Genomic DNA, 12,563 nt, shown 5'->3' on the forward strand with positions numbered 1-12,563 from the left:
GACCTTGAAATGTCGTTTGCGCAAATAATTTTGCGGAACGAAACCTGTGTTTAAAACCAGTTACACAATAAGTTCGTTTCCTTTATTTGTCACCAGTCCGTAAGATGCCTGTTCTCGTAGAAATAGACTTGTCCAAATGTGGACAGGTGGAAGTTCAAGACATCGAGTTTTAAAATACTGAATTTTAACAAATCATTTGAACTTTTTCTTGTTTTTTATAGATAATAATATTTTCCCGCGTTTCGATCAGTATAGCGGGAAAATGTTGTATTCTCGATATGGGAATCGTCAATTTTTTCGGTAGGCCGAAGAAATTTAGCCAATCAGAGGACTGAGTTGTGGTCATATATAAGGTGTTTTCTGTGGTAGCTTCACTTCTAGCCGTCGTATTGACCGTGTAAACTTCATTTTTTTTTTTTTTTCTAAATGATGATATTTATCTGTTTGTACATTATAACAAAAATCTTGATTTTCGAAAACTGTTTTTTAAAATGACGGGGTCCGACGTTCATTATCCTGAGATAGACTCGAGCATTGATTCGGGCACAGGTTTCCGTAATACGGTTTTTCCTGGTCGGCCTTGGCTATCAATGAGGGGTAATTTTTTTTTTTATTTTTTTTTTTTTTTTTATTAAACGTACAGTATACAATATTTTGCTGTGGTTGTACATACTGAAATGATTGGTAAATGAAAATGCAATTTGATTACTGATTTATATGTCACGATTATAGATTTATTATACAATTATATCTGGCGTCCATCACGTACGACGGGCTGTCGGCAAATTTGAATTTGTGTTTGAGTTTTATTTCTTTTACTGCCATGTGTACGAAGAAGGTATTGTTGGTGTGCTGTCAATGGCAGAAAAGGGTGTCATTTGTGTGTCTGTCGTCTGTAGTATAGAGAATACTAAAAAAATATAGCCCATTTGGGTAAAAAACGGGAATGCATTACAACAATTATTTACCCCGATATTCTCGTTTTTCCAGTGGACGAGTATTACGTTTTTGACACGTTTGTTGAAACATATTTTCGTACGACGTTTTTACATTTTTGTCTTTATCAGTTTTCGTGCTTATTATTATTCACCAAGTTTTAATTAAGAGCTACTGACATGAATCTCTTTTTCTTGTCTGTGAAATGACGATTTAACTTCGTCTTTGTCTATGTACCCCTTTTTTAAAGGGAAATTATTAGACAATGTCATGCGAAGTTTATTACAGCTGAGCAATAAAATTTCATCGAACTAAAATTTAAGAATGATGACAAAATAGAATGACAAACATATTATTAGAAAGGTGAAATATATATATATTTATTTTGCATATCAGTTTTATGTCTTGAAAGATCTTTTTTTTTTTTTCCTCCGACCGACTGACCCGACTTTTTCATGGAGGAAATCCGTAAACCAACAAATTAAAAAAACGTGGCCTTAGGATGATCACATGTCAATGTAGAAAATAAACAATTGCCACATGCTGATTGTGCAACAAGTCATTATCCCCAAAACCATTAAACGTAGAACCATATTTATAGAATAGCTAATCATAGAATTCAAATAAAGAAAAATAGTCAACAAGTGACCAGACAACACATTTATTCACGATTGCACTTAGCACATGAGTTCATTATTAGTGTTGTTTGGTCTCCAGGTGAATATTTTTTGATATTGTAAATTCAGAAATTATTGCATGCATTTATTTTTGAGATTTTTTAATAATGGACAAAAAATCAAGATTAATTATTGCTATTTAAGGAAAATCTGCATACAAATAAATATGAATTCTTATTATTGCCATACTTTACCAGTCGCATTATTCACCTTGATAAAAACCTCACAATAATTTCTGAATTTACATTTTTATGGCCCGCAACAAAGTTGTTGGTGCCATATAGTTTTAACCTTGTTTTAATTTTTTTTTGTTACATTGGGTATTTTTTTTTAATGAAATTTAGGAAAAAATGCAAGGAACTTTTTTCTACACATTCACAATTTGTTTCGACCCGACTTCATCAATGTCTTGGCAACACCTTTTGTTGTATAATGCAGAGGAGTGAAATAATTATGTTTATTTTACATGTGAAATTATCTGTTTTTATTCACTATTTTTTTAACTTATTTTTTACTGGGAAATCTATGTGATCCATTTCAACCAATTGGTAACAATTTTAAAGTTTTGTAGGTCTTTTGTGCAAATGTTAGGATGTCAACATTTGCTTTCAGTTTGTAAACACTAGACACAAACATTTTTACTCTTCTACACTTAACAGAGCTAAATTGCTGCCATTGGTTAAGAATGATAATGTCTAAATGGGCGCTACTTTTATCTTCTGGTAGTTGATATGGGGCAGCATTGTAATCACAAATGTTGGCTTAATCTGCCAAGGGTGGAGACAAGGGGACTGAACTGTAATCATTGGCTAGAGAAGATGGGATTTTTCATACATTTCAAAAATGTATAGAGAACTCGTAGAAAAGTTTCTTACTAGTAAAATCATAACATCAACAATGTTAGTTTAAACATATTTATTCATTGTTGATTGAGAAACAAGTTATTGCAACTTACATTAATCCCTTTCCACTCTGCGGGTGAAAGTGCTACCTTGTAGCGGCATTAGTCTGCTCTTTTTCGAAATCTACAAAGGTGCATTTTAGGTGAAAAAGATGTGGCTTTCTCTGAACACGGGTTAGCCATTTATCACCCCCTTCTAACAGACTATCGCCTTATTAGTCTTGTATTATTAGCTCACCTGGCCCATAGGGCCAAGTGAGCTTTTCCCATCACTTGGCATCCGGCGTCTTCTTCCGGCGTCTGGCGTCCGGCCTCCGCCATCGTCGTCGACCATTGTCGTTAGCTTTAAGAAAAATCTTCTCCTCTGAAACTACTGGGCCAAATTAAACCATACTTGGCCACAATCATCATTGGGGTATCTAGTTTTAAAAATGTGTGGCGTGACCCGGTCACCCAAACAAGATGGCCGCCACAGCTAAAAATAGAATATAGGGGTAAAATGCAGTTTTTGGCTTATAACTCAAAAACCAAAGCATTTAGAGCAAATCTGACATGGGGTAAAATTGTTTATAAGGTCAAGATATATCTGCCCTGAAATTTTCAGACGAATCGAACAATCATTTGTTGGGTTGCTGCCCCTGAAATGGTAATTTTAAGGAAATTTTGCTGTTTTGGGTTATTTTGAATATTATTATAGATAAAGATGAACTGTAAACAGCAATAATGTTCAGCAAAGTAAGATTTACAAAAAAGTCAACCTGACTGAAATGGTCAATTGACCCCCTAAGGAGTTATTGTCCTTTATAGTCAATTTTTAACAATTTTCATAAAATTTGTAATTTTTTATTAACATATTCCACTGAAACTACCATAAATGTGATGGACTGTAAAATTCAGATCAGGAGATTTGGAAATTTTGGTCAGGAGTTTGGACCTCAGATCAGGAGGTTTTTTATGGACATATTATCGACATATTTTTCAGCGTAAATTAAACTAACCATATGATCATGATGATGTAAAAATATGTCTTTATTGTGTTTTTTTTTCAATCTTCCTTGTGAATGGCATTAGTTAAAGTCTGCATATATTAAGGAATAATTGAGAAGAATCATTTTTAGCTCACCTGGCCCGAAGGGCCAAGTGAGCTTTTCTCATCACTTGGCGTCCGTCGTCCGTCGTCCGTCGTCAGCGTCATCGTCCTCCGTCGTTGTTAACTTTTACAAAAATCTTCTCCTCTGCAACTACTGGGCCAAATCAAACCAAACTTGGCCACAATCATCATTGGGGTATCTAGTTTAAAAAATGTGTGGCGTGACCCGGTCAACCAACCAAGATGGACGTCACGGCTAAAAATAGAACATAGGGGTAAAATGCAGTTTTTGGCTTATAACTCAAAAACCAAAGCATTTAGAGCAAATCTGACATGGGGTAAAAATGTTTATCAGGTCAAGATCTATCTGCCCTGAAATTTTCAGATGAATCGGTCAATGGGTTGTTGGGTTGCTGCCCCTGAATTGGTAATTTTGAAGAAATTTTACTGTTTTTGGTTATTATCTTGAATATTATTATAGTTAGAGATAAACTGTAAACAGCAATAATGTTCAGCAAAGTAAGATCTGCAAATAAGTCAAACATGACCAAAATGGTCAGTTGACCCGTTTAGGAGTTATTGCCCTTTATAGTCAATTTTTAACCATTTTTCGTTAATTAAAGTAATCTTTTACAAAAATCTTCTCCTCTGAAACTACTTGGCCAAATTAATCCAAACTTGGCCACAATCATCTTTGGGGTATCTTGTTTAAAAAATGTGTGGCGTGACCTGGTCAACCAACCAAGATGGCCGCCACGGCTAAAAATAGAACGAAGGGGTAAAATGCAGTTTTTGGCTTATAACTCAAAAACCAAAGCATTTTGAGGAAATCTGACATGGGATAAAAATGTTTATCAGGTCAAGATCTATCTGCCCTGAAATTTTCAGATGAATCGGTCAATCGGTTGTTGGGTTGCTGCCCTGAATTGGTAATTTTGAGGAAATTTTGCTGTTTTTGGTTATTATCTTGAATATTATTATAGATAGAGATAAACTGTAAACAGCAATAATGTTCAGCAAAGTAAGATCTACAAATAAGTCAACATGACCAAAATGGTCAGTTGACCTGTTTAGGAGTTATTGCCCTTTATAGTCAATTTTTAACCATTTTTCGTTAATTAAAGTAATCTTTTACAAAAATCTTCTCCTCTGAAACTACTTGGCCAAATTAATCCAAACTTGGCCACAATCATCTTTGGGGTATCTAGTTTAAAAAATGTGTGGCGTGACCTGGTCAACCAACCAAGATGGCCGCCACCCCTAAAAATAGAACATAGGGGTCAAATGCAGTTTTTGGCTTATAACTCAAAAACCAAAGCATTTTGAGGAAATCTGACATGGGATAAAAATGTTAATCAGGTCAAGAACTATCTGCCCTGAAATTTTCAGATGAATCGGTCAATCGGTTGTTGGGTTGCTGCCCCTGAATTGGTAATTTTGAGGAAATTTTGCTGTTTTTGGTTATTATCTTGAATATTATTATAGATAGAGATAAATTGTAAACAGCAATAATGTTCAGCAAAGTAAGATCTACAAATAAGTCAACATGACCAAAATGGTCAAATGACCCCTTTAGGAGTTATTGCCCTTTATAGTCAATCTTTAACCATTTTTCATAAATCTAAGTAATCTTTTACAAAATCTTCACTGAAACTACTAGGCCACAATCATCTTTGGGGTATCTAGTTTGAAAAATGTGTCCGATGACCTGGCCATTCAACCAAGATGGCCGCCACGGCTAAAAATAGAACATAGGGGTAAAATGCAGTTTTTTGCTTATAACTATGAAACCAAAGCATCTAGAGCAAATCTGACATGATGTAAAATTGTTTATCAGGTCAAGAAAATGCAGTTTTTTGCTTATAACTATGAAACCAAAGCATCTAGAGCAAATCTGACATGATGTAAAATTTTTTATCAGGTCAAGATCTATCTGCCCTGAAATTTTCAGATGAATCAGACAACCCATTGTTGGGTTGCTGCCCCTAAATTGGTAATTTTAAGAAAATTTTACTGTTTTTGGTTATCATCTTGAATGTTATTAGCTCACCTGACCTGAAAGGTCAAGTGAGCTTTTCTCATCACTTGGCGTCCGTCGTCCTGCGTCCGTCGTCTGTCGTCCGTCGTCCGTAAACTTTTACAAAAATCTTCTCCTCTGAAACTACTGGGCCAAATTTAACCAAACTTGGCCACAATCATCCTTGGGGTATCTAGTTTTAAAAATGTGTCCGGTGACCTGGCCATCCAACCAAGATGGCCGCCATGGCTAAAAATAGAACACTGGGGTAAAATGTATATTTTGGCTTATATCTTTGAAACCAAAACATTAAGAGCAAATCTGACATGGGGTACAATTGTTAATAAGGTCAAGATCTATCTGCCCTGAAATTTTCAGACGAATGGGACAACTTGTTGTTGGGTTGCTGCCCCTGAATTGGTTATTTTAAGGAAATTTTGCAGTTTTTGGCTATTATCTTGAATACTATTATAGATAGAGATAAACTGTAAACAGCAATAATGTTCAGCAAAGTAAGACCTACAAATAAGTCAACATGACCCAAATTGTCAGTCAACCCCTTAAGGAGTTATTGCCCTTTATAGTCAATTTTTAACAACTTTTCGTCATTTTTTGTAACTTGTACAAAAATCTTCTTCTCTGAAACTACATGGCCAAATTTAACCAAACTTGGCCACAATTATCATTGTGGTATATAGTTTAAAAAATGTGTCAGATGACCCCGCCTACCAAACAAAATGGCCGACATGGCTAAATTTAGAACATAGCGGTAAAATGCAGTTTTTGAATTATATCTTTGAAACTAAGACGTTTAGGGCAAATCTTTCAAGATTTAAATGTCCATCAGAATAAGATATTTCCCCTCACAAATTTTCAGATGAATTCGACAACTCGTTGTTGGGTTGCTGCCCTAAAATTGTTAATTTTAAGGAAATTTTGCAGTTTTTGGTTATTATCTTGAATACTATTAAAGATAGAGATAAACTGTAAACAGCAATACTGTTCAGCAAAGTAAGATCTACAAATAAGTCACATGATCAAAATGATTAGAGGACCCCTTTAGGAGTTATTGCCCTTTATAGTCAATATTGAACAACTTTTCGTAATTTTTGTAACTTGTACAAAAATCTTCATTTCTGAAACTATGGCCCAAATTTAAACAAACTTGGCCACAATCATTACTAGGGTATCTATTTAAAAAAAAGTGTCTAATGACCCCACCTACCAACCAAGATGACCGACATCAGTAAATACAGTAACAGGTGAGCGACACAGGCTCTTGAGAGCCTCTAGTTATAGATGGAGATAAACTGTAAACAGCAATAATGTTCAGCAAATTAAGATTTACAAATAAGTCAACATGACCAAAATGGTCAGTTGACCCCTTTAGGAGTTATTGCCCTTTATAGTCAATTTTTAACCATTTTTCGTAAATATCCATGATCTTTTCTCCTCTGAAACTACCGGTGTCATATGGTATTTTGAACCCCATGGTAAAATGACCCTGGGGTCAAAATACCGCTATGGTAAATTGAACCCCCATGGTAAATTGAACCCCCCTGTTTTTTTCATTTTAGATGATTAATAAAACATTTAACATTATATAAAAGCTAATCAAATATTAAAAATCATTTATACAAGAAGGGGAGGTCAATTTTCTATGATTGGTTAAAAGAAAAATATTTGCTTGGTATAAGTGCTCTGAAGTCTTAACCAACAAAATTTCATTCAAAAAACTTCTTAAAGCATTAAAACTAGACCATGTAGCTTGGACACTATAATTCTTTGGAATTTAAAATATTTAAATAGAATGGTAGACTTTTAAGTTTTTATTCTCCATGGTTAAAAGGGGGAGGGGGTCAAATTACCATGGCTCACTTGATTTTAAAAAGTAAAATTTTCAAAACATCTTTTCAAACTGATAAAATAAATACAAACTACTAATTGGAGTATAATAAATATGTTAAGGAGTTACAGTAGCAAGATATTTTAACATGAAAGGTCTTTAGATGTATAGTAGGGGTTTCAATATACCATGGTACAATAACATGGCTAAGTAAAATTTTCAAAATATCTTTTCCAGCATGTAAAATACAAACAAACTACTTATTGAAGTATTAAAACTATGTTAAGGAGTTAGAAAAACTTGGATTTTTAAAATTCAAGGTCTATAGGAGGGGGTTCAATATACCATGGAAGGGGGAGGGGGTCAAAATACAATGGAATTTTTTTTTTCTTCAAAATATCTTTTCAAGCATGTTTTAAAAATGCATTCAAACTACAAATTGGAGTATAACAACTATGTTATGGAGTTAGAATAGCTAGAATTTTTTAAATTGACTGTCTATGGTAGGGGGTTCAATATACCGCAGGGGGTCAAAATACCATGGCTGCGTAAAATTTTCAAAATATCTTTGCCAGTTTGTTGAATACATACAAACTACTTATTGGAGTATTATAACTATGTTAAGGAGTTAGAATAGCTTGGGTTTTTGAAATTCAAGGTCTATAGTAGGGGGTTCAAGATACCATGGTAGGGGGGTCAAAATACCATGAAAATATTTTTTCTTTAAAATATCTTTTCCAGCATGTTAAATGCATACAAACTACTTATTGAAGTATTATTACTATGTTAAGGAGTTACAATAGTTTGAATATTTGAAAAGGAAATTTTACTGTTTTTGGTTATTATCTTGAATATTATTATAGATGGAGATAAACTTTAAACAGCAATAATGTACAGCAATTTAAGACTCAAAAATAAGTCAAATGACCAAAATGGTCAATTGACCCCCTAAGAAGTTATTGTCCTTTACAATCAATTTTTAACAATTTTCATAAAATTTGTAAATTTTTACTAACATTTTCCACTGAAACTACACGGACAAGTTCATTATAGATAGAGATAATTGTAAGCAGCAAGAATGTTCAGTAAAGTAAGATGTACAAACACATCACAATCACCTAAACACAATTTTGTCATAAACTGTCTGCTTCCTTTGTTTAATTCACATATACCAAGGTGAGCGACACAGGCTCTTTAGAGCCTCTAGTTTACTTTTGTTTCACATTGTTGATTGCTGATGAGAATCTTTTTTTTCTTTTGTTTTACATTGTTGATTGCTGATGATGATCTTTTTTATTTGTTTTTCATTGGCATTAGCTTGATATATAAGAGAGGTATACAGTGATCTGGAAGGTTTTTTTCACAATGGGCCCAGGGCCCCTCAAAAATAAATTCAATGGGCCATTTTAAAAAATAATGGGCCATGTTGTCAAATGAGTGGGCCATTCGAATTGCCTTTTGTAAAAAAATAAAAAGAATCATTATTTTCTCATGTTTTGGAAAAGAGGTGTTGGTACAAGTTTACCTTCATGATTTTAAATAATATTGTTCCTGTGAATCTGTAATTTCAATGAATATACAATAACTTCTTCCAAAACGGACAATATTAAAGATAAACCTTTATTTACAATGTTTAAACTGTTACTGTTGCCTTGGCTTGTTCATGTTCATGTTTTTTTTTTAACATTAAATTTGGGTCTTGGTCGATACCATACTCATTCCAGACGTTCCGTATTAGAGGACATTTCAGGAATGTCCTCTGCACTTCTTGTATTATTATTATTACTTCATCAAGATGACATGAATAACAGTAGAGAGTACCATTAATTGATAGAACAAAACAATAATTCGCTGAAGTCATGTTTACAAAATGTCAAAACGAGCCAAAGACCAAAAAATGACAAGGACAGTTAAGCGCCTTTTATGGAGACAAAAACTATATTTATAAAAAGGCTTCAGGGGTTTTCAATCGTAATAATAGCAAGCTAAACTTAATTAAAAGATTATTATTAAAGTTAAATCTCGTCTGTAATAGCCATTTCACAAATGTAAAGTTGTTTATAAAAAATTATATCATGAATGATGGTAAATTACGTTTTTTGGGTTATCAGTTAAACCTCATGGTTCTATTATTACCATAGGAAAACACCCGAGACGTTAAACCGCATGGTTCTATTACCATAGGAAAACACCCAAGACGTCCTAAAAATATATAGGTGCTCCTATGTTTGGAGGAACAATATACAGTTGTGTACACACACATGGCGGCACGGAACACGATCGGAAATATATTTGACGATATCTAAACGTTTCGAAACGATGTGAAAAATATCGTGCGCCACATGGGCGCTTACATTTGTCACTCTATGCGCCATTTCTGGTGAATATGCGCTATAGGCGCAGGGCGCACGTCCTTCCCGATCACTGGGTATATGCTATACATTTATTACATAAAAAATAAATAATAAATTAACCAACAATAACAATGGGTATACATAGTTAAAAGCACTAATATGTTGACAGAAAACTGATCATTGTCATTGTTTAAACTCTTGTGAGAAGGGGTCTCACTGTGTCTGGTAATGTCATTATGGCTCCAATAACAGATTTTAAAGTCTACTTTGCAAGTGACTGGTCTTGCCTCTTAGAACTGGGATGGCACCATTTGAAGTCAGCTTTCCAGGCATTGTTGAACTTTGTCAAATATTTCTGTTGTTTTGAAACTGGTGTCTTTGGAGACGGAGATAACTGTTGTTTTGGCATTTTGAACACATCATGGTGTACAAAATAATCATTTTGCTTATATAATTTTTCAGTCAGCTTGTGTAGCAAACAGCTCACATTGAGCTGAAACCATTCCTTTTTCCAGTATTTTCATATACAATAAATGTTTTTCTCGGCATAAAAAAACTTCCGATAAATGTTTAGACAACAACATTCCAATTTCTATCACTGCCGGTATTTATCGGTATTAACCTTTAACCATCCTTGGCGTGTGCCATAAACAGAAGCCACATAGAGTTATTGATAATCCAACACCTTATGACTGTTCAATCAAACTATTATCACTTGTTAATTAGCCTTTCGAAAGGATTAAAATCTCCACATGTTGCGTAATCAGGTTACACCGGATACGTTCGATAAACCTCGTGTTTTTACGACTTAACAAATCTCAGGTTTTTACGATTTCAATGATAAATTTTGTAAACAAAATAGTAAAAATGGCGACTGAAAATTTTCATTCATGAATTTTTTTCTCCACGGGAGTTTTTCCTCTTCGACAGGAGGACGGGAGGGGACCCCTGAAAATGGGAGTTTTGTACTCCCGTCGGGAGGTTCACATGTATGAACTACTGGGCCAAGTTCATTTTAGATAGAGATAATTGTAAGCAGCAAGACTGTTAAGTAAAGTAAGATGTACAAACACATCACCATCACCAAAACACAATTTTGTCATGAATCCATTTGCTTCCTTAGTTTAATATTCACATAGACCAAGGTGAGCGACACATGCTCTTTAGAGCCTCTAGTTTTAACTTTTAGTTTCTTGTGTACAATTTGGAGTTTAGTATGGCGTTCATTATCACTGAACTAGTTTATATTTGTTTAGGTGCCAGCTGAAGGACGCCTCTAGGTGCGGGAATCTCTCGTTGCATTGAAGACCTGTTGGTGACCTTCTGCTGTTGTCTGCTCTATGGTCATCTTGTTGTCTCTTTGGCACATTCCCCAGTTCCATTCCCAATTTTATCATCATTTCTTAAGACCGAAATCACAAATTGTGTCAAGGGAGAGCCAAAAATTCAGTCCCTGAAAATTTCCCCCCACAAAACCAGGAACCTTAGTGGTCTGATGAGCTAACCACTACACCACATCAGAGATGAAGCTGTAACTTTGGCTGTTTAACCCATAAAAAGTTTTTTTTTTTTAAGAACTCAAATTCAACATATTTTGATTTTGCAAAGAAGGAACAGTTTGAAATTTACACTGAAAATTATGCATAATATAGCCAATCATTTAATATGCTTTCTATTTTACTTACCAGGCCAACAAACAATGCAACAAGATTTTAGTTGAGAAAGACGACACATTTCTGTTAGAATCATACATGGAACTTATGAAGATACTAGACCAATGTTTGAACTCCTGTGTCATGTTAACAGCTGTGGCAGATACATTACAAGGTAATCTATGCTCAAAGACAATCCTCCTAAAACAATGTAAAAGATTTGTTTTGTCCTCATTTGTTTTTGACAATATATTGTTGGTACTTGTGGACATCTTATATGTGTCTCATAACATTTTTACAGTAGAACCCAAACTAAGTGCTCCTTTCAGGGAAGAAAATCCATTGGTACTACTAAAAAATCGTACTTAGTCAACCTTTCAACTAAAAGTCTATTGCTACCAATGTTAATTACTTACTAAAACAACTGCAATCACTAAAACAACTGCAATCAATGCAAATTTGTACCACTGCAGTATCACCATTAAAAATATACATTGATATATATACATTGCTTTTATAAGAAAACCTTGATAAAATATTAATTAATTTGCATCAAAATTAAATTCATGAAATACATATAAATGTACAATAATTGTGAATGCTTAATAATTTTTTCTTTCAAATCTTAAAAAAAAAATTTGAAGCAACACTGCCACAGTTTTTATAATTTTGTTTAACTTGGTCTATGTTTATCTGCCTATAGAGCTTACAGTGCTTTGATTTTGGTAGGAGCATAAAGAGATCACAGTGTTCAAAAAAAATTCTGGATTTCACCTTTAATTAGCGCATAGGCTTTGGCAAACCAAGTACTGAAGTCAAACACTATACATTATGTCATTGTGAATCGGCAGAGCTTCATATATGCTGTATAACTGCTTAATTACCAAATAAATCAATAAAAAAAAACCAATCATGTGTCATTTAAGGGATATTCCAATTAAGTTCAAAAGGTTCTGTTACAATTTCCTGAGTTTAACTAAAGCCAACTATTAAAGAGGGGGAATAGGAGGGGTCCTGATCCCGAAATCCCGGGCTTAAAAACACGAAATCCCGAGGTCCCGAATTTAAATAAAGTAAATCCCGACGTCCC

At 34.1% G+C, this 12,563-nt stretch overlaps 2 protein-coding genes across 4 annotated transcripts in view; both read left to right on the forward strand.

The window, feature by feature from the left end:
• The window catches only part of LOC134695602 (uncharacterized), a 46,335-nt gene that overhangs the window by 8,568 nt on the left and 25,204 nt on the right, over nucleotides 1–12,563 (forward strand). For all 3 annotated transcript variants that reach the window (XM_063556881.1, XM_063556879.1, XM_063556880.1), the window contains exon 3: nucleotides 11,510–11,648. In XM_063556881.1, coding sequence (XP_063412951.1) covers nucleotides 11,510–11,648 — 139 coding nt within the window. The remainder of the gene's footprint in view (nucleotides 1–11,509; nucleotides 11,649–12,563) is intronic.
• LOC134697462 (uncharacterized) overlaps nucleotides 1–12,563 on the forward strand; it is a 105,970-nt gene that overhangs the window by 8,552 nt on the left and 84,855 nt on the right. The gene's annotated exons all lie outside the window — the stretch shown is intronic.

Source organism: Mytilus trossulus, chromosome 14 (assembly GCF_036588685.1).
Source record: "Mytilus trossulus isolate FHL-02 chromosome 14, PNRI_Mtr1.1.1.hap1, whole genome shotgun sequence".
NCBI classification, from domain to species: domain Eukaryota; kingdom Metazoa; phylum Mollusca; class Bivalvia; order Mytilida; family Mytilidae; genus Mytilus; species Mytilus trossulus.